This window comes from Cetorhinus maximus, chromosome 23 (genome assembly GCF_964194155.1).
Source record: "Cetorhinus maximus chromosome 23, sCetMax3.hap1.1, whole genome shotgun sequence".
In the NCBI taxonomy this organism is placed as follows: Eukaryota; Metazoa; Chordata; class Chondrichthyes; order Lamniformes; family Cetorhinidae; genus Cetorhinus; species Cetorhinus maximus.
The window spans coordinates 19585223-19612683 of NC_135901.1; the positions used below are offsets into that span (position 1 = coordinate 19585223).

Genomic DNA, 27461 nt, shown 5'->3' on the forward strand with positions numbered 1-27461 from the left:
TCAGCTATGATGGTTCAATTGTTTCAGATGCTTCCTGGTGCTTCAGATGTCTTTCAGACACAGATTTGTTTTGTTGAGGTTGTATTATACTGCAGTCACTGACAGTTAATTCCAGTCACAGGGTTAACATTTCTAGGGTCCAGACCACCATGAAACAAAAGAAGTTGATAATGGTCATTCACTCTTATCTCTACCCATCCTTGAGCTCAAATATCCTCCTTTGTTCGATATGGCACTCTGAGACCGACAGTATAGAGACTTCATATTCCCCACATGCCTGTTCATCCTTACACAGTGAGATGTTTAAACTTCACAGGTGCCTGTGAAGTTCCCTTATTCAGGTCCATGTTTAACTAAATATTGGCCACGGAATCGAACACTGTCCACAGTTTAATGACCGTAGTCACATGTTAAATTGCAGCCATCTTAACAGAGTTTTTTGGCCAGTTTCACAAAGTATGATCTTACAGTCTCTAATATCCAATATCTCATACTTGTACTGAGCGTGACCCCCTGGACCTGCTCCTGGGCCAGGTTAAAACAGTCATTTGTAGATCCAGGATGGGTGAGTCCCATGGGGAGGGTGGTGGGGGGAATTACCCTGGCCACCAACCGCTTTTCCGTGGTCTTGTCTGTGCCCAGGTGGCCTTGGAGAGGGAACAGTGTCCACTGGTACTCTTGGTACATTCCACAACTGGTGGGCACCTCAGGGTACAGAGTGTCTCAGTCACTGGAAACAACATTCTGGTTTAGCCGGGAAAGTTCCCTTTGCTTTTGTTGGGACTTTGTTGCTGATTTTGGTTTCTTTTAGTTTGATTGGGCAACATGCTTGGAGGAAACAAGGAAGAGGAAAAAATGTTCCATAGAAACTAGAATAATCTGTTCTGAATTTCTAACCTGCACTGACAGTGATGACTTTTGTAAACTCCTTTTACAGGATATTAGAATGGGAGGAGTTGCAGGGAGAAATCTCAAATCAAACATCATGTCAAGATCTGACAGTCGCTCGATTCATCAGGACCTGAATGTCATTGGCCATTGAATGTGGAAGGAGAAATGTTTGTCTGTTCTGTCTGTCGGAAAAGATTTTAAACATCAGTGTGACTGGAAAAGTACCGAGACACATACAAACATCCGAGTGAGAGTGTCCAAGTGCACGGACCGTGGTAAGAGCTTTAACCAGCTACACAGCCTGGAAAAAAAAAATCACACCATTCACAGCGGGGAGAAAACGTGCACGCGTTCTGTGTGTGGACGAGGCTTCCATTGATCATTCAACCTGGAGAGACATGAGGACACTGGCACCATTGTGAAACCGTGGAAATGTGGCGACTGTGAGAAGGGCTTCAAATCCCCGTCCGTGCTGGAAATTCATCGACGCAGTCACACCGGGGAGAGACCGTTCACCTGCTCCGTATGTGTGAAGGGATTCACTCAGTCATCCAGCTTACAAAAACACCAGAGAATTCACACTGGGGATAAACCATTCACCTGCTCCGAGTGTGGGAAGGGATTCAGTCAAGTAACCGACCTCACGTCACACCATCTTATTCATTCTGACATGAGACCTTTCAAATGTGCTGACTGTGAGAAGAGCTTTAAAAGCAAAAAGATTTTGCTGATGCACCAACAAATTCACACTGAGGAGAGGCCGTTCACCTGCTCCATGTGTGGGAAGGGATTCACTCAGTCATCCAGCCTGCTGAAACACCAGAGAACTCACACTGGGGAGAGACCATTCACCTGCTCTGAGTGTGGGAAAGGATTCACCATTTCAGCCCACCTGCTGAGACACCAGCGAATTCACTCTGACACGAGACCTTTTAAATGTTCCGACTGTGAGAAGAGCTTTAAAGGCAAATTAGATCTGCAGATTCACCAGCGCACTCACACTGGAGAGAGGCCATTCACCTGCTCCATCTGTGGGAAGGGATTCACTCAGTCATCTACCCTGCTGAATCACCAGCGAGTTCACACTAGGGAGAGGCCAATCACCTGTTCCGTGTGTGCAAAGGGATTCACTCAGTTATTTCACTTGCAGAGACACCGACACACTCACACTGGGGAGAGACCGTTCACCTGCTCTGTCTGTGGGAAGGGATTCACTTGTTCATCGTACCTGCTGAGACACCAGCAAGTTCATAAGTGACTGCAGGAGTTGGATTCTGCTGTTATGATGTTAATGTCCATTCTGACAGCTGGAGTTTGTTTCAGTTGATGTTAATAATCTCTGTAACTAGGCTGGAGTTTAATATTCTGGATATAGGTTAAATAAATCAGCTTTGTGTCAAACACACAGTGTTTGAGTCCTTGATTTCTCTAAGATAAGAGGACACTGATTGATGTCCTGTTACCGACTGTTCCATTTTTGGGCCTTTTCTCCTTTGTTAATGGAGACTTGTATTTATATAGCACCTTTCACAACTTCAGGATGTCCCAAAATGCTTTACAGCCAATTAAGTTCTTTTGAAGTGTAGTCACTGCTGTAATGGAGGAAATGCAGTTGCCAAATTGTGCACAGCAGGATCCCATTAATAGAAATGTGACTTTGACCAGGTAATCTGTTCAGTGATGTTTATTGAGGGATAAATATGAAGCAGTACACCAGGGAGAACTCCCCTGCTCTTTGGAATAACATTATAGGAACTTTTACACCAACTGAGAGGGCAGATGGGACCGTAGTTGAATGTCTCATCTGGAAGATGGGACCTTTGACAGTGCAGTGCTCCATCAGTACTGCATCAGAATATCAACCTTGATTTTATGCTCATGTTTCTGGATGTGGATTTGAACCCACACCCTCCTGACTCAGAGATAAGATTGCAACCACTGAGCCACAACTAACACTTCATCATTACTCTCTATTTCAGTTCTCGCACCTTCAGTTACTCTCATGGACAAGCGTAATATTTTAGTCCAGGAGTCACAGTTTATCCAAAAAGGGGGTCGAAGGCATAGGCGATTTTAAAGCATTTTATTAAGAAGCAACAGTTTAGACACGATACAACAGTTAAAAAGACAGAAAAGACATACAACCCATAACAGGTGAGAATGGTTTACTGATCCCGGGTTGGACAAGTGGATGGGGAAAAAGCAGGGGGGATGCTGATCTCCGTATCTGGAGGTGACAGTCTCCTCGGAATGGTTTACGGGTCCTGGATCAGGAGGATGCTGATATCCGTGGCTGGAGATGGCAGTCTCCTCGGAATGGTTTACTGGTCCTGGATCGGGGGACGCTGATCTCCGTGGCTGGAGATGGCAGTCTCCTCGGAATGGTTTACTGGTCCCGGATCAGGGGGATGCTGATCTCTGTGGCTGGAGGTGGCAGTCACATCTTTTCTCAGTCTCTTTGACCCAAAGTGTTTGGCCAAATCCAGCATGGATCACTTTGAGAAGCTGTTTCTTGTCTGAAGTGATTTCCTTCTCAGAAGCTAGTTCTTGTACCTTATTCCTGGGGGTCTTTTGTCAATCACTTATTCAATTGTCCATTAGCAAGGGACAGATATTCAAGTTAATCACTCCTGTTTCCATCAGCAATCCATGAAGTCATTTCATGGCTCATCACGTCCTAGGACATCCTGTTTAACCTTTAATCAGACAGTTGGTTTACACATGGACTGCAGCGGTTCAAGTAAGCAGCTTACTGCCACCTTCTCAAGGGCAATTAGGGATGGGCAATAAATGCTGGCTGAGCCAGAGATGCCCACATCCCGTGAACGAATAATAAAAAATAACATGGTTCATGAGAACCCCCACTCTATCTGAGTTTTCACAACTGATTTCTGTCCAGCCCAGCTATTTCTAAGCTACGAGTTTGTTTTCCTAATTTTTTGATTACAAACCGTTGATAACATACTAAAGCCACTAGAATTAGCAGAATCAGCAACACAAAACCCTTGAGCTGCTACCAAGAATAAATGTAAAAACTTTCTGAGTAAAATGTGATAATTATTGACTTCGATTCATCCTCCCCATCTGCAGATCATCTCACACAATTCTAAATTATTGGCATGTCGTAAATACATATGGTTCAAACAAAAGTTCATGCACTGAGTTTAACGATTCTCCAGCTCTTTGTTCACCTGCATCCACCTTGTGAATATTTTCTAAATCCAGATTCTATATGCCCCTTCACTTTAATTTTACTCCCTCTGATAGATACCAGTGTGATTAATTCTATCTGGATTGTTTTAAAGTCAGTTTCCCTATGGAGTTTGTGCCAATAGCTTGATGATTTAAATGTTATCTCATTCTCCTGACCACATTAACCACTTCAATGAGATTCTGTTGTCGAGTATTGAGCATGTCTGGGACCTGTTCTTCAGTGCAGGCTCAACTTGCATTTCCCCGTGTTAGTTACTCCAACACATAACAAATCACATCTGCACACTCACACCGGGATCTCATATTGATACAAGTCCCTCTAGACTTTTAGGTAAACTTACCAAAGATCAGGGGTGTTGGGGTGCAGTGGTGTCTCTCTCAAGATCTTTGCTTATCTCCCTCTGCAAGTTGTGATGCCCCAGATAATGGCCAGAGGCAGTTTTCTGAAAGAGCTCAGAGGCAAGAATACAAGCATCTCCAAGAGATTTACTAGTTTCATGTACACTTTCACTAGAATGTACACAGATGCCAGATTTGTTCTTTGATAATTTACTCTCATAATGGAGGTGCCACTGTGAAGAATGTGTAAGTTATTGATAATCATCAGCAAGGATTATTCAGCACTTTCTAATTGGAGATGTTAATCAGTGGAGCCTTTCAGACACTGGGTTGTAGAGTTTTCACCAAAGATCAATTTAGGATTGAAGTAAAAGTTCAAAATGTTATTGCAAGTGAGTTCCTGTCGAGAGTTCTTGGATTAAGAGGAAAAATCTCAGATGGCCCCTTAAAAAAGGACATTGCAGCCCCGAAAATCAACGACAACTTCAAAATATTAAACTCCAGTCAGATATAGGGATTGTTAATATCAGCAGAAACAAACCTAATATTGTCAGACTATCAATGCTGGATGTGATTAACAGCAGCAATAAGAGCAGAATCCAACCCCGGCAGTCATTTATGAACTCGCTGGTGTCTCCGCTCTTTAGCTGCCTCAGCAAATCCCTTCCCACACACGGAGCAAGTGAACGGTCTCTCCCCAGTGTGAATTCGCTGGTGTATCACCAAGTTGGAGGACTTGGTGAATCCCTTCCCACACACAGAGCAGATGAACGGCCTCTCCCCGGTGTGACCTCGCTGGTGTTCAATGAGGTTGGAAGAAGACCTGAAATTCTTTCCACAGGAAGTGCAGCTGAATGGCCTCTCCCGAGTGTGAACTCCCTGGTGATACTGGAGGCTGGATAACCGAGCAAATTCCTCCCCACACACAGTGCAGGTGTACGGCTTCTCCCCAGTGTGAACTCGCTGGTGTGCAGTAACGTTGGCTGAAGATCTGAACCTCTTTCCACAGTAAGTACAGCTGAATGGCTTCTCCTCAGTGTGAATAAGCTGATGTGTCAGCAGATGGGATGAATTTGTGAATCCCTTCCCACACACGGAGCAGGTGAATGGCCTCTCCCTTGTGTGAACTCGTTGGTGTAATGTGAGGCCGGCTAATTGAGTAAATCCCTTCCCGCACACAGAGCAGGTGTACGGCTTCTCCCCAGTGTGAATGCGTTGATGGTTTTTCAGCAGGGATGGGTAATAAAATCCTTTACCACAGTCCTCACATTTCCATGGTTTCTCCATGGTGCCGGCCCCAATGTGACTGCGTCGATGGATTTCAAGATGGGATGGATAATTGAATCCTTTCCCACAATCCTCACATTTCCACGGTTTCTCCATAAAGCCGGAGCCCTGTGTCTCACCAAGTTGGATAATCAGTTGAAGCCTTGTGCACACACAGAACACGTGTACACTTTCTCCCCGCTGTGAATGGTGTGATGTTTTTTCAGGCTGTCGAATCAGTTAAAGCTCTTTCAGTTAGTTCACTGGAACACTCAATTGGGTGTGTCTGTGTCTCGGTGCTTTTTCAGTTACACTGATGTTTGAAATCTTTTCCCACAGACAGAATCGAGAAACATTTCTCTTTCCAAATTCAGAGGCCGATGATATTCAGATCCTGGTGAATAGAGTGACACTGTCAGATCTTGACGTGATGTTTGGTTTGAGTTTCTGGTCTGCAAATCCTCCTTCTAACATCCTGTAAATAGAGTTCCAAAAAAGTCATCACTGTAAGTTTAGGGTAGAAATTCAGAACAGACAATTTTAGTTTCCATGGAACATTTTTTCCTCTCCTGGTTCCCCAAAGCTGTAAATCCCCGTCCCACACACTCTCCCTCCTCCCTGGGTTGAATTCTGAATGAAGTGTTGGATAATTCTTTCTGTAATCTTTTAACAAATTTGTACAATGAGAGATAGCAACATGTTTGATAATTCACTTCATTCATGACAACATTAACCTGAATCACCCTGACGACCAGGCAGAATAACAGACATTTACCTTGTGTCCAGAACTGACTGTGTGGAGATTTTCTCAGAGGGGCCTCAGTCACCATCACTAAGACTATCTTTATATTCCAGATTGTATTAATTTAATGGATTTAAATCCATGTCCCTAGAACATGACCCTGGGTGTCTGAATTACTGATCCAGTGACATTCCCACTAGGCCACTGTCTTCCCCTGGTCTCTTTGTTTGAGGTTGTTCCCGGAGAGAAGCCGGAAGCGGCGGATAGTGAGAGTGGAGAATGTTCATTGTTTAATATTCGGTTCTGGGGCCGCACTCGGGATTTGTAAACCCCGCCCCCACCCCCGCGCCCGGGGTTTATTAACCCGCTCCCGTGACCTCTCACCTGACACCTCACAATGCTCGGCTGATTGACGGCAGAGCCGGATAAATGGGACGAGAGGGGGCGGGACGGGAGGACCGGGCTGGAGCGGCCGGTGCTCCAGCCAATCGGAGTGAATGAGAGGCGGAGCCCTATCATTATTGCAGGACACACCAGCGCAGGCGGTTTATAGGTCTGTGACTAGAGCATGCGCAGTGCGGGTGCTGGAGCCGAATGGAGGCGGTGTCGTGGCACCCGCAGGTGGTGAGAAATGTCCCCGGGCGGGAGAGGAATGGAGCCGGCAGCCGGACCGGGAGGTTTCACAAACTCCTTCAGGAGGATTCATACACCCAATAAGAAGCTATCGGGATAAAAACAAAAAACTGCGGATGCTGGAAATCCAAAACAAAAACAGAAACAGAAATACCTGGAAAAACTCAGCAGGTCTGGCAGCATCGGCGGAGAAGAGTACAGTTGACGTTTCGAGTCCTCATGACCCTTGCCCCTTCACTTCCTCTCTCCTCACTGTCCAAGGGCCCAAACACTCCTTTCAAGTGAAGCAGCATTTCACTTGCACTTCCCTCAATTTAGTCTACTGCATTCATTTCTCCCAATGCGGTTTCCTCTACATTGGAGAGACCAAACGCAGACTGGGTGACCGCTTTGCAGAACACCTTCGGTCTGTCCGCAAGCATGACCCAGACCTCCCTGTCGCTTGCCATTTCAACACTCCACCCTGGTCTCTTGCCCACATGTCTGTCCTTGGCTTGCTGCATTGTTCCAGTGAAGCCCAACGCAAACTGGAGGAACAGCACCTCATCTTCCGACTAGGCACTTTACAGCCTTCCGGACTGAATATTGAGTTCAACAATTTTAGATCTTGAACTCTCTCCTCCATCCCCACCCCCTTCCCGTTTCTTCCCCCTCCTTTTTGTTTTTTCCAATAATTTATATAGATTTTTTCTTTTCCCACCTATTTTCATTATTTTTAAATGTATTTCCACCATTGTTTATTTCTACCTTTTAGTATTCCCCCACCCCGACTAGAACTATCTGTACCTTATCTGTCCTGTCTTATACTCTTAATTAGCACATTCCTTTAGATAATATCACCACCTTCAACACCTTTTTGTTCTTTTGTCTGTGACATCTTTTGGTTATCTCCATCTATCACTGGCTGCTTGTCCCAACAAACCCCCCCCCCCCCCTTAAATCAGCTTATATTTCACCCCTTTCCTAATTTTACTTACTTCTGTTGAAGGGTCATGAGGACTCGAAACGTCAACTGTACTCTTCTCCGCCGATGCTGCCAGACCTGCTGAATTTTTCCAGGTATTTCTGTTTCTGTTATTGTGTTGAAGAAGCTATCAGGCCCGCGTTGGGGAGGATTCCGAAATACCCGGTGGAGGCCGCAAACCCCCAATAAGATCCTGCGGGTCCCGGGATCGCAGCTCAGGGGGAATTTTCTCTCTCCCTCTGGGTTCAGTTCAGCAGCCCCGGGGGATCAGACCGATCCCCCGCTGCTACCTGGTGGGGGGGAGGGGTGGGGGGAGAAAGAGAGAGGGGATTCCCTGGAGGAATTTTCTTGGGAACCATTCAAGAACTGAAACACCACAGTCTTCCTGCACTTTAAAGGGAAATTTTAGAAGCTGGAATGTTTAAATATTTAAATATAGTTTATTTTTTATAGACAGCAATGATTTAAATGGTTAGTGTGGCACCTTCCCCCCTCCCCCCCACCCTTGGGAAAGAAAAACACGGGATGGCCTAGCATATGCGACACAGAAACAGGCCATTCAGCCCCAACACTCCCTGCCAGTGTTTATACTCCACTCGAACTTCCTCTAAATCTACCATCGTAACCATCTATTCCCTTCTCTGTCATATGCTTGTCCAGATTCCCTTTAAATTCATCATGACTATTCACTTTAACCACTCCCTGTGGTAGTGAATTCCACATTCACACCACTCTTTGGGTAAAGAAGTTTCTTCTGAATTCCCTGTTGGGTTTCTTGGTGACTATCTTACATTGATGGTCTCAGTTTTATTCTGCCCCCATTCTCTCTGTATTGTCTCTATCAAAACCTTTTGGAAACTGCTAGAAATCCTCAGCTTCTGCAGAAAAACTTTTCACACTAAGCTTCAGCTGAAATATTAACTCCGTTTCCTTCTCCACAGATGCTGCAGGAACTCACCTGACTTGCTAAGGATTTCCAGCATTTTCTCTTTATCTTTTGGATTTCCAGCATCAGGGTTTTGCTTTTGTTTTATTGCAGGTTTTATAGAGATTTGCAAAAGAAAAATTCTTCTGAAGTGGCCACCGCTGGCAAGGCCCAGGTATCTGCCTTCAATTACTATCCTGTACTGACAGGGATATATTACAATCGCCAGCTGCCCTTTGAGATGGTGATGCTGGCCACCTTCTTGAACCGCTGCAGCCATGTGGTGAAGGGGCTCCCACAATGCCAACAGCTTTAGGATTTTAACTCAGTGACATTGAAGCAACAGTGATATTTGTCCAAGTTAGGATAATGTGTGGTTTTCCCATGCACCAGCTGCTCTTGTTCTTCCAGATGGTGCAGATTGTGGGTTTGAGATATTCTGTCAAAATCCTGGTTGAGTTGCTGATGTATAAAGTCCCTCTCCCTCTCCTCTCATAAAGGCTGGAGTCTTATGTAGGCTCAGACTGGATATGAGCATATGTACGAACATACGAATTAGGAGTAGGAGTAGGCCACTCAGCCCTTCAAGTCTGTTCTGCCATTCAATCAGATCTACCTACCTCTGCCTTAAAGACATCCAAAGGCACTGTTTCCACTTCCTTTTGAGGAAGAGAGTTCCAAAGACTGAATATCCTCTGAGAGAAAAATTTCTCCTCATCTCTGTCTTAAGTGGGTGACCCCTTAATTTTAAACAGCGACCCCTAGTTCTCCAGCCTCACCTGTCCAATCTTTCCTCATGAGATAACCTTCCCATTCCCAGTATGAGTTTAGTAAACCTTCTCTGAACTGTTTCTAATGCAATTAGATCCTTTCTTAAATAAGGAGACCAAAGCTGTCCAGTGGGTTCCATTCCGTGAAGGACATTAGTGAACCAGTTGAGTTTTTATGACAATCCAGCAATTTTCATGGTCACTTCTTCCTGGTGTCAGCCCCACAAATTACCAGATTCATTCAGCTCAATTTCACAACCTGCCTTTGTGTTTTTGTGGCTTCTCTCTCTCATGTTCCCCCTTTTCTGTTTTCAATTCATTTTCCAGGTATTAGAAGAGGAGGAATTGCAGACAATATCAAACCAAGCATCGCATCAAGATGTGACAGAGTCACTCGATACATCAGGATCTGAACATCATCAGCCTTTGAACATGGAAGAAAGAAGCACCGTTCACAGTGGGGAGAAACCGTATATGTGTCCCGTGTGTGGACAAGGCTTCAGCCGATCATCTGGCTTGACAAGACACAAGCGCATTCACACCGGGGAGAAACCGTATAAATGTGGGGACTGCGGGAAGGTATTCAATTATCCAGTTGAGCTGGAAAGTCATTGACGCACTCACAGTGGAGAGAGACCTTTCACCTGCCCCGTGTGTGGGAAGGGATTCACCCAGTCAGCTGGCCTGTTGATTCACCAGCGCATTCACATCAGGGAGAGGCAGTTCACCTGCTCCGAATGTGGAAAGGGATTTACTCAGTCATCAGCCCTGCTGACACACTGGCACATTCACACAGGGGAGAGGCCGTTCACCTGCCCCGTGTGTGGGAAGGGAAGCACTAATTTATCTGCCCTGCAGAGACACCAGCGAGTTCACACTGACAAGAGAGAGTTTAAATGCTCTGAATGTGAGAAGAGCTTTAAAAGTCCATGCACACTGAGGGAGCACCAGTACCTTCACGCCGGTTCCACACCGTTCAGCTGCTCTCACTGCGGGAAGGGGTTCAGGACATCATTCCACCTTGTGGCACATGAGCGCATTCACACTGGGGAGAGGCTGTTCACCTGCTCTGAGTGTGGGAAGGGATTTTATCGATCATCCAATCTGCAGAAACACCAAAGCGTTCACAGTGAGGAGAGACCTTTCTTGTGCCCAGACTGTGGGAAGTGTTATAAAAGTTCTGAGGAACTGCAGCGCCATCAACATGTTCACTCTGACGAGAGACCACTCACGTGTCCTCGCTGTGCGACTGGGTTCAAGCGATCAGGCGACCTCACTGTACACCAGCGAGTTCACACTGGGGAGAGGCCGTTCACCTGCACAGAGTGTGGGAGGGGATTCACTTGTTTATCACATCTCGCTTCACACCAACTTGTTCACACAGATAAGAGACCTTTTCAATGTTCTAACTGTGAGAAAAGCTTCAAAAGCAGAAAAGATCTGTTCACACACCAGCGTAATCACTCTGGGGAAAGACCATTCAGCTGCACTGAGTGTGGGAAGGGATTCACTCGCTCATCCACCCTGCTGAGGCACCAGCACGTCCACAGTGGGGAGAAGCCCTTCACTTGTTCCATGTGTGGGAAGGGATTCACCCAGTCATCCAACCTGCTGAGACACCTGCAAGTTCACCGGTGATCACAGGGGTGGGATTTTGCTGTTAATCACATCCAGGGCTGAACCAAGTTCATTCTGACAGCTGGAGTTCATTTCATATTTAAATTGCCCGATTGGACTTTGTGTGTGCCCCACAGTCTCTCTCATACACGTGTGAAAAGACATTTACACCTGCAAACCTTGTCTTAAATGTAAATCACTCAGAAACTGTATTGAACTTAAGGTGAACAATAAACAGATCACAGTGCAGTCCTGCAGCTCTATACTGACGGGATAAAGTCTGTTCTGTAACTCGAAGATGAGGCTCGGTAAGTTCTGAATGTTTGGAATCACAAGTGGGCTCGAGCTATTTGAGAGACGGGCTGTTCAAAACTATTAACTTGTCAGATATTGAAGGAATTACTCTGAAAGTAAACTCACCAATTGATAACCTCAGGACCTGCTCCCTGCTGTAATTAATACTCAGCATCCATTCATGCTGATTTACAGTGAATCACTGAATATCCTGTGGAGTCTTTGTTCCTTGTTTTGTGAAATAGCTCTCCCCATTAGTGCAGAACTGCTGGATAACTCTGATTACATTTAGACACATCTAGAAAGGGACTGTGATTTGGAAACAATAAACAATGTTCATGGCCTGACTTGTAGTCTGGTATCCGGGTGATTTGTGAAGAAAGATTTAATTCACTCACTCAGCAGCTTGAGGGGAACCAGACTGACAAATGAACATAAGAAATAGGAGCAGGAATAGGCCATTTGGCCCTTCAATTCGGCTCCGTCATTCAAAAAGATCGTGGCTGATCACCTATTTCAACTCCACCTTCCTACCCTCACCCCATATCCCTTCAATTCTCTTTGTACCCAAAAAACTATTGATCTTCGTCTTAATTACACTCAGCGACTGAACATCCAAAACTCCCTGGGATAAAGAATTCCAAAGATTCACAGCCTTCAAGTGAAGAAATTCCTTTTCATCTCAGTCCTAAATGTTTGACCTCTTATTCTGAGACTGTTCTGCATTGCCCCAGGCAGGGAAACATTTTCACAGCATCTAACTGTCAGACCCCTTAAGAATCACATGTCCCAACAAGATCACCTCTCATTTTTCTAAACTCTATGAAATTTGGGCCTATTCTGATTTGATAAGGTTCCTGTTACCATGTCCCTAATAATACATTCAAGTGTTTTGCCTACAACTGATGTTAGGCTAACTAGCCTAAAGTTCCCTGTTTTCTCTCTTCCTGCTTTCTAGAATAGTGAGGTTATATTTGCTACCTTCCAATCCTTGGGAACTGTTCTAGAATTTGAGAAATCCTGGAAGATCAAAAACAATGCATCCACTATTTCTGCAGCTCCCTCTCTTAAATCCTGAGGATGCAGGTCACCTGGTCCAGGGGACTTGTCACAGCTTATTCCCATTAATTTCTCCAGTGCTATTTCTTTAAGTTCCTCCTTCTCAGTAGACAAGGGGGTCTGTAACCTGTGTCTCCAAAGCTAGTGCAGCTCACTAAGGACTCATGCAGCAACCACTCTTCATCGATCAAATCCATTTTGATGGTAATTAAATGGTCTGATCCATTTTTAAAAACTTTTAGTAACATTGTACTTGTTAGAAAGTATCATTCAATTAACAATTTTTCAGTAACAATCCATAAAATGTTGTTGAAACGTTTCTCTGTCTGGTTTTCCATTATATCCGACATTTGAATAACAGCATTATGGCTCTTCGGATATTGTATTTTTGACCATTTTTTAAAAAATGGCTCTTCCTTCTATCCAGGTTGCTGACCCCTACACTGAACCCTCAGTTCCCCATCACCAGAATTTTTTCTGTCTTCTACCATGAAGAGAGATACAAAGTATTTGTTTCATGTCTCTGCCATTTCCTTAGTCCCCATTATAATTTCCCCTGCATCTGCCTCTAATGGGGGCATGTTTACTTTCACTCATCACTTCCTATTTACATACCTACAGAAGCATTTTCAATCTGTTTTTTAACTCTTTGGAGTCAAAATTCATATTCTCCATTCACATTTAACCAAGACTGTTGGTTCTCAAGCCTATGGTCTCGACCACTCCTAACACCAGTTGTAAGATTTAGGTCCGGGAGTCACAGATAACCCTAAAAGTCAGCTCAGAAGTGATTTTAAAGTAGTTTATTGAGAAGCAAGAGTTGTAATATGATGCAGGAGTTAAATAGTCAGGAAAAGCATACGAGCTGTGACAGGTGAGAACGGTTTAGTGGTGCCGGAGGATAAACGGACGGATGATGCAGAGCGAATGTCAGTCTCCGTAGCTGATGGTGGCAGTCTCCTCTGAATGGCCAGAGTGTGGGTGTCGGGGTGAAGCCAGTATGGATCACTTAGAAATCTTTTTTTGGTCTCGAGAACCTGTTTTAACCTTTACACAGGCAGTTGGTTTACGTATAGGTCACGAGATCCAATCATATCAGGGTGAGAAATGTCTTGTTTCAGGGCCCGTGCTAGAGACATGACCTCAGCAGAAATAACAGGCCTGCCCTGTGTTGTTAGCCAGCAAGCTGCTATGGAAGCTTTCTTCATGAGAGAGAGAAAGAGAGTGAGCTATTTTTATAATATTCCATAAATTTCTGAAAATTTTCTAAGGTTATTAGATGGCAATTTCTTACAGTCCATTACTTGGCTTGTTACTTTGACTTGTACCAGATGGGAGAGGTAACATTTGGGGACTCTCGATTCTCCACCAAATCCCATTCCCCTTTTTGGTGGATAATGGAGGTGTCACTGTTTGTAATGTGCAAGTCAGTAAGAATTGTCAACAAGGATTAATCAGCACTTTCTAATCAGAAATGTTATCAGTGGACCTTTCAGACACTGAATTGTAGAGTTCATTCCAAAGATTAATTTAGGATTGAAGTAAAAGTTCATGACTTGTTGTAAACTAATTTCTGAAGAGAGTTCCTGAATTATGGGGAAGGATCACAGACAGTGGTTCTTAAAGGGACACTGCAGCTCTGAAAACACAATCGGCTATAGATCCAGAATATTAATAATCCCTGTAACTAGGCTGGAGAAACAATCAGAAGAAACAAGCCTGACCCATCAGTATGATCATGATTCAGGCCTGGTTGTAATTAACAGCGTCCATAACAGCAGAACCCAACTCCTGCAGTGATTTTTGAATTCACTGGTGTCTCAACAATTGGGATGAATCAGGAAATCTCTTCCCACACTTGGAGCAGGTAAATGGTCTCTCCCCAGTGTGAACTCGTTCATGTCTCAGCAATTGGCATGAATCAGTGAATCCCTTCCCACAAATGGAGCAGGTGAACGGTCTCTCCCCAGTGTGAACTCGCTGGTGTAATGCCAGATTGGATGATTGAGTGAATCCTTTCCCACACGTGCAGCAGGTGAATGGCCTCTCCCCGGTGTGAACTCGCTGGTGTACAATGAAGCTGCTAGAATGCCCGAAGCTCTTTTCACAGTCAGTACAGCTGAATGGTTCCTCCTCAGTGTGAACTCGCTGGTGTGACATGAGGTTGGATGAATTAATGAATCCCTTCCCACACATAGAGCAGGTAAAAGGCCTTTCCCCAGTGTGAACCCGCTGGTGTAATGCTAGGTTGGATGAGCGAGTGAATCCCTTCCAACACAAAGAGCAGGTGAACGGCCTCACCCCAGTGTGGGTGCGTTGATGAGTTTCCAGCTGGGATGGGAATGTGAATCCTTTCCCACAGTCCCCACATTTCAATGGTTTCTCCATGGTGCAGTGTCCATGTATCTCTCCAGGTTGGATGATCAGTGGAAGCCTCATCCACCAGAACCTTTGTACAGTGTCTCCCCAAAGTGAATGGTTCAGTATGTTTTTCAGGCTGTGAAACTGGTTGAAGCTCTTTCCACAGCCAGTATACCGGAACACTCTCCGTCAGGTGTGTGTGTCTCGGTGCTTTTCCAGTCACACTGATGTTTGAAATCTCCCACAGAGCAAACATTTCACCTTCCACATTCAAAGGCAGATAATATTCAGGTCCTGATGAACTGAGTGACTGTCAGATCTTGACATGATGTTTGTTTTGACTTTCCCGTCTGGAACTCCTAACCCCCTGTAAAAGGAGTTTACAGAAGTTATCACTGTCAGTCCAGAATTGAAATTCAAAACATTCCTCTTCCTGATCCAGAATCTCCGCGCATGCGCCCTGCTGCGCAGTGTCCCGCATTATTAGAGTCGCGCATGCGCCCTGATTCTCATTGCTCCTATAAAAATGGCGGCCGTTACCTGGGCCTGATCTCAGCCGCACAGCTACAAGCGCGGGCCTGGTAACTGCTCATTCAGGGTTTGAAGCTTCCACGGGGTGCTTATGAAGTCTTTCAGATCACACCACTGGCTTTACTGCTCCCCGTTTACCCAGCGGCTCGATTACCCAACTGCTCGCGGTGATTTCTCAACCACTCAGTCCAGCTCCAGCAATGCACCTGCCCCAGACACAGCCCGCAAGGCGCATGCTCCAGTCACATCTGAGCATTGCCCCTGCGCAGAGAGCTCCTGATCTGCTAATAGGGCACATTCTGCAACGCGGGGAGTGCTGGGTTAGAGCCCCGCCATTTGTGGATCGAAAATTATGTTTTGTGGTCCGATTTCGATTGGAGCTATAAGGACGAGATATAAAGTAACAAATACGGCAACCAAAGTGCACGGGCTCTCCACCATAGTTCTGTGCTGAGTGTGATTGAAAGGGTCGAGAGCGAGAGGGCACAGTTTTAAAGTAATTGATAAATTAAGCAAAAGTGATATGAGGAAAAACCTTTCTCATGCAGCGAATAGTTAGGGCCTGGAATGCACTGCCTGAGAATGTGGTGGATGCAGGTTCATTCTAGGCACTCAAAAGGGAATTAGACTGTTACCTGAAAAGAAAGAATGTGCAGGGTTACACAGAGAAGGAGGGGGAGTGGCACTTGGTCATTTACTCATTGGGAGAACTGGTGCAGACACGATGGGCCAAATTGCCTCCTCCATCACCAAAACAATTCTGTGAACAGCAGAACAAACCCCTACAATCAGATGTGAACTCACTGGAGTCTCAGCAGGTGGAGCGAACAAATATTTGTTTCTACCATATACAGAACAGTTCAACTGCCCCTTGCCAATAAGACGCCATCGATTGTGAATTAAATTCTTTAAACTTCTAAGGCTGGAATGTTAACATATGGGGAAACAGTAAATTCCTTCACACATGTGTGGAACCTGAATGGTCTCCCTGCTGTGTTGACTGCACTCTGTGTCAGTAAATGGATTCACCGAATGAATCCCTTTCCAATTTCAGCTGGTGAACGATCTTTTCTTGATGGGAATTGACCCATTAGTTTCCAGCTCACATGGAAATCTCAAACACTTCTGGTAATGAGCTCCACATTCTCAGCACTTCCCATATAAAGAAAAGCAAAATGATGTAGATTCTTGGAATCTGAATTAAAAGCCCAAAATGATGGAAATATGATAATAATTATAAGTTAGTCAGCAATAAATCTAATGTGCAATTCGGGAGCAACTTCTTTAACTGGAGGTTAAAACACAAAATGCTGAGCATATCTTGCAGCATCTGTAGTTTGAGAAATGGAGTTAATGTTTCAGGTCACTTCTGATAACATTTCAGATAAAAGATCATAGACCTGAAATGTAAACTATTTCCTTAGGAGAGGGGTCAGTAGCTAAAGGGCGGGGGGAGTGGTGGAGGGGGGCATAGATTTAAAGTGATTGTTAGAAGGGTTAGAGATTTGCCGGGGGGGGGGGGGGGTGGGGGTGGGTGGGTGGAATCAGCCAGAGGCTGCAAGGGGTCTGGAACTCCCTGTCTGAAAGGGGAGGAGAGGCAGAAACCAGGGGGTCTGGATATGCACCTGAAATCCCTTACCCTCCAGGGCTATAGACCAAGTGCTGGAAAATGAAATTGGGCTGGGTGACTCATTTTCCATCTGGCACAGACACGGTGGGCCGGGTGGCCTCCTTCTGTGCCATAAACATTTCTACAATTTCTGAATTTTCTAAACACCTGAAAGGCAGGGATGTGGGGAGAGGGTGGGGGAGTGGCAGGACGTGAATTACTCCTTAGGAGAGCCAGCAGAGACACGATGAGCCGAATGGCCTTCTTCTGTGATTCTATGATTTAAAGAAAGAAGTATTTACGGGCCAGAAGGAGACCATTCCATCCATAGTGTCCATGCCAGCAGAAACAGAACAATCTGGTCTAATCCCATGTTTTAGCTCTTCTGAAGGTTGTGGCGCCTCAGATGTTTTTCCCAAGTGCTCCTTTCTTTAATTCAAAGGGGGATTTTGCCTCCACCACCAGCTCAAGCAGTGATTCCCAGGTCCCCACCCCCGTCCCCCCCGTGAGAAATAAATTACTCCACAACACTGCTCTAATCCATCCACCAATTAGGATAATTTGGATTGTTTAGTCAACCGTGGGTCAGACACTCTCACCTCTAAGTCAGAACTTTATGAGTTCAAAATCCGATTCAGGATGTGAGCACAGCAATCTGGACTGGCAGAATACTGAGAGAGTGCTGCACCATTGGAGGTGCTGCCATTTGGATAAGATGTTAAGCTGAGGCCCCCTCTGCTATTTAAAATGGATGTAAAAGATCACTATTTTGACAATGAACAGGGTTCTGCACCCAAGCCAATATTTATTCAACCAACAGCACAAGAACAGATGATTTGGTCATTATTATGTTGCTGCTCGTGAGTTTGCTGCGTTTCCTACTTTGCAACATGTACTTCACTGGCTGTAAAGTATTTCGGGATTCCAGGGGTGGTGGAAGGTGCTACATAAATGTGAGGATTTCTTTCTTCCTAAATCTAAGCCCCTGGTTATTGATCTCATTGCTCACTGAAACAAGTTCTCCCTATCCACTGTATCTAGGTCCCTCACAATTTTAAAGCACCACAATTAAATTTCCCCTGAGCCTTCCCTGTTCCAAAGAATACAAACCCATTGTATCCAATCCTTCCTCCTCGCTCATTTTGATGTGAATAATGTTCAAGGGGAGCTCCCGAATCCTGTCCCCAATCTGATGTATCAGATCATTTCTCTCTGGATCAGGTTTAATGTTCACCAGCTGCTGTTGGTCCCCCAGGAAGTGGCTATTCTAATTCTGTGACTCGGAGCAGTTTTGTTGATATAGGGACTTGACTGGAACTTCTTGTTTTAAAGTTTCATCATTCATTATACATTCGGCCTCAGCTACAAACATGTATCTTGTGCTTCCAGTGAAGCAGAGGAGAGTTTTCACTCATAAAGCAGAAATATTGATATTAACAAAAGCATGCAGGAGAAAAGCTCAGTTTCAGAGTAATGTTACTGCCACAGAAATGGAGAGCTGGGCTTCATGCATTAAAGCAGCAAAGTTTTGTTTTACTGGTTGAGCTGGCCGGACATGCAGTAATTGTACATCCAAATCTCTTATCAGAGCAAGGCAAGCAGTGGTTTCCACTGGTGACTCAGTTTGCTCTGAATGCAACAGCTGAAAGGAAATCAACCAACAAATGTCCACTGCTTCCTGCTCAATCATCGATAACATCACTCACAACTTCCACTTCTTGCTGCACATCCTTCCAGACATTGTGATCCATTTTTTCTCAGGTTTTGTTTCTGGATTTAATATTGACCTGCTTTGTGACCTCATTTTGAAATCAGATTCGCTTCAATCTCCAACACAAACTGAATTGCAAACCTGATGGACAACAATGGAAAATGAGTCAGTCGGTAACACAAATCCCATGGTGCTCATTTTCAGATTCACCACATTCAGCTCTTAAACAAAAGGAAGGAATATTGCAGTGAAAAGATTTAGAAAGTTGTTGTTGTTTTATTTGTGACCCACTCACTCCGGTATTCCTCTGGGGAATGCAGCCACGCTCATGACACTTTGAGTGGCTCAACTGCAGGAGGGGGAGGAAAAAGAGGGGAAGAGCAATAGTGGTAGGAGACTCAATAATAAGGGGAACAGACAGGCGTTTCTGTGGCCGTAGACGTGACTCCAGGATGGTATGTTGCCTCCTTGGTGCCAGAGTCAAGGATGTCACTGAACGGCTGCAGGGTATTCGAAAGGGAGAGGGCAAACAGACAGAGATCGTGGTACATATTGGTATCAATGACATAGGGAGAAAGAGGGATCCTGCAAGCAGAATTTAGGGAGCTAGGAAGCAGATTAAAAAACCGGACCTCAAAGGTAGTAATCTCTGTATTACTTCCAGTGCCATGCGCTAGTGAGTATAGAAATAGTCCAGATGAATGTGTGGCTGGAGAGATGGTGCAGGAGGGAGGGCTTTAGATTTCTGGGACACTGGAACCATTTCCGGTGGGACCTGTACAAGGCAGACGTGTTGCACCTGAGCCAGAATGGGACCAACATCCTTGTGGGGAGGTTTGCTCGTGCTGTTGGGGAGGGTTTAAACGAACTTAGCAGGGAGATGCGATCCTTAGAGGAGGTTCAGCAGGGGGAGATGCAAAACCAAAATTAGAAGAGAGAGCAAGTGAGTCTGGAAGGCATAGAAATTATAGGCCAGTTAAGGCACAAGGGAGTTTGGCAAGGTTGGATGGTTTTTATTTTAATGCAAGGAGTCTGATGAATAAGGCACATGAGTTGAGGGCACAAATTAACACATGGAAGTATGATGTCATTGCTGTCACAGAGACATGATTGATAGAGGGGCAGGATCGGCAGCTCAATATTCCAGGATATAGGGTCTTCAGGCAAGACAGGGAAAGAGGTAAGAGAGGAGGGTGTATTCCAATATTGATCAAGAAATCAATTACAGGAATAAGGAGAGATGACATCTTAGAAGGTTCCTCAAGTGATGCCACATGGGTAGAACAGAAAAACAAAAAAGGAGCAATCACATTGCTGGGAGTGTACGATAGGCTCCCAAACAGTCAGAGAGAAATAGAAGAGCAGATGTGGAGGCAAATTCCAGAGAAGTGTAAAAATAATAGGGTAGTAAAAGTGGGCAATTTCAACTTGCCCAACATTAACTGGGTTAGTTATAGTTGTGATAGGTTTAGAGCGAGCGGAATTCTTAAAATGCATCCCGGAGCTTATTAAGCCAATACATAGAAGGTCCTACAAGAGAGGAGGCAGTCCTGGACTTAATATTAGGGAATGAAGCCGGGCAAATGGTAGAGGTATTAGTGGGGGAGCATTTTGCAGATAGTGATCATAACTCCGTTAGGTTAAAGGTTGTTATGGAAAAGGGCAAGGATGGGCCAGAAATCAGAGTTCTAAATTGGGGGAAGGCCGATTTTAATAAGGTCAGATATGATTTGGCCAGAGTGGACTGGGAGCAGCTACTTTTAGGTAAATCTGCGTCAGAGCAGTGGGACTCATTCAAGAAGGCAATAGGGAGAGTACAGGGCCAACATATTCCAGAAAGACAAAGGGTGGTACCAACAAGTTATGGGAACCCTGGATGTTGAGGGATTGGATAAAGTGAAAGAGGGAGGCTTATGGCAGATACTGAGGGCTCAAAACAGCGGAAGCCCTACAGGAGCATAGAGTGTGTAGGGAGGAACTTAAAAAGCAAATTAGGGAGCAAAAAGGGGGCATGAGAAAACATCAGCAGGTAAAATAAAGGAAAATTCAGTTATTTTACAAGCACATGAAGAGTAAGAGGATAACTATGGAAAGAGTACGGCCCACTAAGGACCATAGTGGCAGTTTGTGTGTGGAGCCGGAAGATGTAGGTAGAGTTCTAAATGAATACTTTGTGTCGGTGTTCACAGTGAGAGGGATGACGTGGGTATGAAAATCAGGCAGAAGGACTGTGATATAATTGAAGAAATGAGCATAGAAATGGAGGAGGTTCTAAGTGTTCTGGCAGGCTTAAAAGTAGATAAATCTCTGGGCCCGGATGAAATGTATCCCAGGTTGTTGAGTGAGGCAAGGGAGGAGATGGCAGGGGCGCTAGCAATAATTTTCAATACCTTTCTGGCCACAGGATAGGTGCCAGAGGACTGGTGGACAGCCAAGGTGGTACCGTTATTCAAGAGGGGAGGAAGGGATAAACCAGGGAACTACAGGCCAGTCAGTCTAAGCTCAGTGGTGGGGAAACTATTGGAAGCAATTCTGAGGGTCAGAGTTAATCAACACTTGGAGAGGCAGGGATTAATCAAGGACAGTCAGCATGGTTTTGTTAATGGGAGGTCATGTCTGACGAATTTGATTTAATTTTTCGAAGAGGTGACCAGGAGTGTAGATGAGGGCAATGAATTTGACATAGTTTACTTGGACTTCAGCAAGGCATTTGATAAGGTCCCGCATGGGAGACTGACAATGAAGGTAAGGGCCCATGGGATCCAAGGCAGTTTGGCAAATTGGATCCAGAATTGGCTGAGTGGCAGGAAGCAGAGGGTGATAGTCGAGTAGTGTTTTTGTGACTGGGTGCCTGTGTCCAGTAAGGTTCCACAGGGATAAGTGTTGGGTCCCTTGCAGTTTGTGGTGTATATGAACAATTTAGACTTGAATTTAGGAGGGTTGATCAATAAGTTCGCAGGTGACACAAAAATTGGTGGGGTGGTAAATAGTGAGGAGGATAACCTTAGATTACAGGAGGATATAGACAGGCTGGTCAGATGGGCTGATCAATGGCAAATGGAATTTAATCTGCATAAGTGTGAGGTGATGCACTTGGGCAGGACAAAAAAGGCATGGGAATACACAATGAATGATAGGACCCTGGGAAGGATCGAGGATCAGAGGGGCCTTGGTGTGCATGTCCACCGGTCCCTTAAGGTAGCGGGACAGGTAGATAAGGTGGTTAAGAAGGCATATGGGATACTGGCTTTTATTAGCCAAGGCATAGAATATAAGAGCAGGGAGCTTATGCTGGAACTATATAAAATGCTGGTTCGGCCACAGCTAGAGTATTGCATGGAGTTCTGGAATCCGCATTATAGCAAGGATGTGATTGCACTAGAGAGAGAGAGCAGAGGTGATTTACCAGGATGTTGCCTGGGCTGGAGAGTTTTAGTTATGAGGAGAGATTGGATAGATGGGGTTATTTTCCATGGAGCATAGGAGATTGAGGGGGGACATGATTGAGGTGTATTAAATTAGGAGGGGCATAATAGGGAAGACAGGAAGGAACTTTTCCCCTTGGTGGAGGGATCAATAACCAGGGGGCATAGATTTAAGGTAAGGGGCAGGAGGTTTAGAGGGGATGTGAGGAAGAATTTTTTCACCCAGAGGGTGGTGGGAATCTGGAATTCACTGCCTGAAAGGGTGATAGAGGCAGAAACCCTCATAACATTTAAGAAGTATTTGGATGTGCACTTGCGATGCCATGGCATACAGGGCTGGGCCTAGTGCAGCAATTAGAATAGTTTGGTACTTGTTTGACTGGCGCAGACTCGATGGGCCAAAGGGCCTTCTTCAGTGCTGTAGACCTCTATGACTCGAAATATTGCCATCTAGGGAAGAGTGGCCATAATGGTATTTTATATTGTGTTTGAAAGTGATTTAGTCAAGTCATAGAGGTCTACAGAAGGAGGAGGAGGAAGAGGTGAAGGAGGAGGAGGAGAAGAAGGACAACAAAACAATATTCTTTCCATCATTCATTAGGTATGGACATCACTGACTAGGTCAGCATTTATTGCTCATCCAAAACTGCCCTTGAGGTGGTGGTGAGCCACCTCCTTGAACCACTGTAGTCCATGTAGTGTAGATGGTGACTGGCTTGGAGGGGAACTTGCAGGTTGTGGTGTTCTCTTGTGTCTGCTGCCCTTGTCCTTCCAGGTGGTAGATTTGCAAGTTTGGAAGGAGCTATTGAAGGAGCCTTGGTGAGTTGCTGCAGCGCATCTTATAGATATCACTGTGGATCGGTTGTGGAGTGAGTGAATGTTGAACGTGGTGGATTGGACACTAGTCAAGCGGGCTGCTCCGTGCGGGAGCGACACTCATCCAGGCAAGTGGAGAGTATTCCATCACACTCCTGACTTGTGCCTTCTAGGTATTGGGGAGGCTTTGGGGAGTCAGGAGCTAAGAAACGCGCTGCAGAATTCCCAATCTCGACCTGTTCTTTTTACCGAACTGTATCTAGGGGTTTTCCAGTTCAGTTTCTGGTCAATGGCAATCCCTAGGATGTTGATAGTGGAGGATTCAGTGATGGTAATGCCATTGAACATTAATGGGAGATGGTTAGATTCTCTTGTTGGAGCTAAAGTAACTTGCCATGTGTCAGCCCAAGTCTGAATGTTGTCCAGGTCTTGCTGCATTTGGACACGACTGCTTCAATATCTGAGGAGTCATGAGTGGTGCTGAACATGTGCAATCATCAGTGAACATCCCCACTTCTGACCTTATGGAGGGAAGGTCATTCATGAAGCAGCTAAAGATGGTTGGGCCTAGGACACTACACTGAGGAACTCCTACAGCGATGTCCTAGGACTGAGATGATTGACCTCCAAAAGCCACAACCATCTTCCTTTGAAGAAGATAAAAACAGATCCCAATGAACATATTTCAGTCCTGGATGTGGTTAACAGCAAAACAAAATCACAGTAGTTACTTGTGAACTCACTGGTGTGTCAGCAGGTGGGATGACTGAGTGAATCTCTTCCCACACACAAAGCAGGTGAATGGTCTCTCCCCAGTGTGAATTCACTGCTATACAATAAGTTGAAGTGATTGCTTGAACCCAATCGCACAGTGAGAGCGCCTGAACAGTATCTCGTCAGTGTGAACACGTTGATGGTGCATCAGTTCCCTGAAACCTTTATAGCACTTCCCACAGTCTGGGCATTTAAAAGGTCTCTTGACAGTTTTGAACTCGCTGATGTGTCAGCAGGTGGGATGACTGAGTGAATCCCTTCCCACACTCGGAGCAGGTGAACGGCCTCTCCCCACTGTGAAGTCGCTGGTGCACAATGAGTTCAGATGATCGCTTGAACCCAGTCCCACAGTGAGAGCACCTAAACGGTCTCTCATCAGTGTGAACACATTGATGGGACATCAGTTCCCCCGAACTTTTATAGCACTTCCCACAGTCTGGGCATTTAAAAGGTCTCTCATCAGTGTGAACGCACTGGTGTGTCAGCAGGTGGGATGACTGCTTGAATCCCTTCCCACACACAGAGCAGGTGAACGGTCTCTCCCAGTGTGAGTGAGTTGGTGTAAATTCAGGCTGCCGCATTGAATGAATCCTTTCCCACATACGGAGCAGGTGAACGCATTGATGTGCAGTGAGGGCTGATAACTGCCTGAAACTCTTTCCACAGTGAGTGCAGCTGAATGGCTTCTCTTCGGTGTGAATTCGCTGATGTGACAGAAAGCTGGATGATTTAGTAAATTCCTTCCCACACACAGAGCAGGTGAACGGCCTCTCCCCAGTGTGAACTCGCTTGTGTGCATTGAGGTTGGATGAAGACCTGAATCTCTTTCCACAGAAAGTGCAGCTGAACGGCCTCTCCTCAGTGTGAATTCTCTGGTGTGAGAGCAGTTTGGATGACAGAGTAAATCCCTTCCCACACACGGAACAGGTGAACGGCTTCTCCCTTGTATGAATTCGCTGGTGTAATGAAAGACCGGATCGCCCAGCGCAATCCTTCCCACACAAGGAGCAGGTGAATGGTCTCTCCCCAGTGTGAACTTGCTGATGTGCACTGAGGTTGGATGAAGACGAAAACTTCTTTCCACAGTAAGTGCAGCTGAAAGGTCTCTCCTCAGTGTGAACTCGCTGGTGTAAAAGCAGGTGGGATGACAGAGTAAATCCCTTCCCACACACTGAACAGGTGAATGGCCTCTCCCCAGTGTGACTGCGTCGATGGTTTTCCAGCAGGTATGGATAATTGAATCCTTTACCACAATCCTCACATTTCCATGGTTTCTCCATGAACCTGGTTTCCTTGTGTCTCTCCAGGTTGGACAATCAGTTGAAGCCTCAGCCACACACAGAACACGTGTATGATTTCACCCTACTGTGATGTTTTTTCAGGCAGAATAACTGGTTAAAGCTCTTTCCACAGTCATTACACTGGAACACTCTCACTTGGGTATATGTGTGTATCTTGGTGCTTTTCCAGTCACACTGAATTTTGAAATCTTCTTTCACATACAGAAGAGGGAAATATTTCTCCTTCCATGGTCACGGGATGTGGGTTTCACTGGCTGGGCCAGCATTTATTGCCCATCCTTAGTTACCCTTGAAAAGGTGGTGGTGAGCTGCCTGTTTAGGTTGTGATGAATCAAATGGCTCTGTCAGACCTTGATGTGAAGTTTAGTTTGAGATTCCTGTCTGTAAATCCTCCTCTTCTAATACCCTGGAAAAGGAATTCACAAAATTAATTCAGAACAAACAATTCTAGTTTCTGTGGAACATTTTTCCTCTCATTTACTCAGAGCTATAAATCCCTGTCCCACACACACTCCCTCATCCAAACTTATTGCACCATCTGAAGTCTCCACTCTGAGCTTCCCCCCAAGCTCCCCGCACCCCCACCCCAGACTGGCTGAATTCAGTTTTCTGTCCTGTGTGCAGAGTGAGAGTAAAATCAACGAGTCAAAAATTTTCTCTCCTGGTCACAGGACCCTGAAGACCCACCCACTCTGTGTTGCATTACCACAATGACCACACATGTGCTCTGCTCGCCGCTGAAACATGAAGACCACCAACATGGGCCTGTTCCCGGGAAAGGCTGCATTTATTTGTGCCACAACTTCCACCCTGGTGGAAGTACTTCCTGCATTGACACAAAGACAGTGTCGGACGCGAAAAGTGTGAGATGGTTTCAAGTGCAGCTGGTGCCTTATATCTCATTTTACTATTTGCTGCTGGACTGACATTCTAAATTAAGTTTTGAAATACGAGCTGAAATCTGAGTAAATTAAAACACAATCATGTTAGGATCGACTGTTCCCCAAAATCCTGTCAGTCAAATTCTCATCAGAAACACATCAGGGGATTGTATTTTAATAGGTCTTTTCACAGATGCCATTACATGACTTATTTTTATATATATGAACATATTCTTGGGTAGATAAATAATAAATAACGATATTTAATAAAACAACCACCCAATGTGGGGTTCGACACTCTGACTCTGGGTTTCTGATCTCCATTAACCACTAACTGAGCGGCCGCTTTGCGGATCCATAAAGTGTTTCCAAATCCTCCCTGTCCAGCCGCCGGCTCCATCGCTCCCTCCCCCCGGGCCTGTCACCGCGGGGTAAACACGGGGCCTGGGGCCTACCCCAGAAGTTGATCCAGTTCCCATTCCAGCCGCGGTTTCCATTCCTACCCTGTGCCCACAATCTCCTCCCGCCTCCCAAACCGTCCGCTCCTCCTCACTCTGTCACCGTGACCGACACTGAGCATGCTCAGAGCGCACACCCACACTGCACCTGCGCACTGAAAACGGGCTCTCCGGACGCCGCCATCTTGGGAGAGGAAGTTGGGTCTTGTTCAGGGAGCCGGACGCATAGGCGGCCATCTTCGTGGGGGATGTCGGGCGTGAGGGCGGGGCTCTTTCCCCCCCCCCCCCCCCCCCCCCCCGGTGACAGGCCCGGGTTACCCGGGCAACCGGCCGCCGCCATCTTGTGTTGAGGGTTTTCCATCCGGGTCCTTAGTGAAGGAATGGACAATGAACTGGAGTCAGTTTGAAAACTGTTCAGAGGAAGGTCTGAAATCAGATTTACATCCAGATACCTGTAAGGACAATAACGTTTACATCAATTATGTGTTTAAAATGAAATCAGAATGCTGGAAATACTCAGCTCTGAAGAAGAATCAAATTGGATTGGAAATGTTAAATCTGTTTCTCTCTCTTCACAGAAGCTGCCAAACCTGCTGAGGATTTCCAGAACTTTCTGTTTTTATTTCAGATTTCCAGCATCCACCGTATTTTACTAAAATTATGTTTCTTTGCAATTTTGTTGCATATCAAGTTAAGAGTAAAATAATTGTTACCATTTAAATGTACAAATCAGTGATATTTATTTGTGTAACTGAGACTCGGCTGTTCAGGAACAATGTTAGAAATCAGTTCACAGAAAATATAGTGGAAATCTGGAATTCTGTTGAGATTTGATGAATTGAAAATTCAAAAACTGAGATTGCTGGACATTTGTGAGGCAA

At 45.4% G+C, this 27461-nt stretch overlaps 2 protein-coding genes, 1 long non-coding RNA gene and 1 pseudogene across 3 annotated transcripts in view; 2 read left to right on the top strand and 2 right to left on the bottom strand.

Annotated features, from left to right (window-relative positions):
* Positions 1-27461, top strand: part of LOC144697286 (uncharacterized) — a 229749-nt gene that overhangs the window by 115599 nt on the left and 86689 nt on the right. The gene's annotated exons all lie outside the window — the stretch shown is intronic.
* Positions 2961-15308, bottom strand: LOC144697439 (uncharacterized). Its single transcript, XM_078569416.1, has 2 exons — positions 14596-15308; positions 2961-5824 (listed from the first exon to the last, which is right to left on the bottom strand). The coding sequence occupies exons 1-2, from the start codon at positions 15150-15152 to the stop codon at positions 5056-5058; spliced, it is 1326 nt and encodes a 441-aa protein (XP_078425542.1). The 5' UTR covers positions 15153-15308; the 3' UTR covers positions 2961-5055.
* Positions 7237-27461, top strand: part of LOC144697360 (uncharacterized) — a 309889-nt gene continuing 289664 nt past the window's right edge. Inside the window, exon 1 of the long non-coding RNA XR_013580337.1 lies at positions 7237-7255. This is a non-coding gene — a long non-coding RNA (uncharacterized LOC144697360). The remainder of the gene's footprint in view (positions 7256-27461) is intronic.
* On the bottom strand, positions 23894-25480 carry LOC144697871 (uncharacterized; annotated as a pseudogene).

Excerpts from the sequence above, each read along its gene's own strand:
- LOC144697439 (XM_078569416.1), bottom strand. The coding sequence starts at position 15,152 with ATGAGGCTTCCACTGATCATCCAACCTGGAGAGATACATGGACACTGC. Across the intron at positions 5,825-14,595 it reads CATGAACGAGTTCACACTGG|GGAGAAACCGTGGAAATGTG; the intron begins GGAGAGACCATT and ends CTCCGGCTTTAT.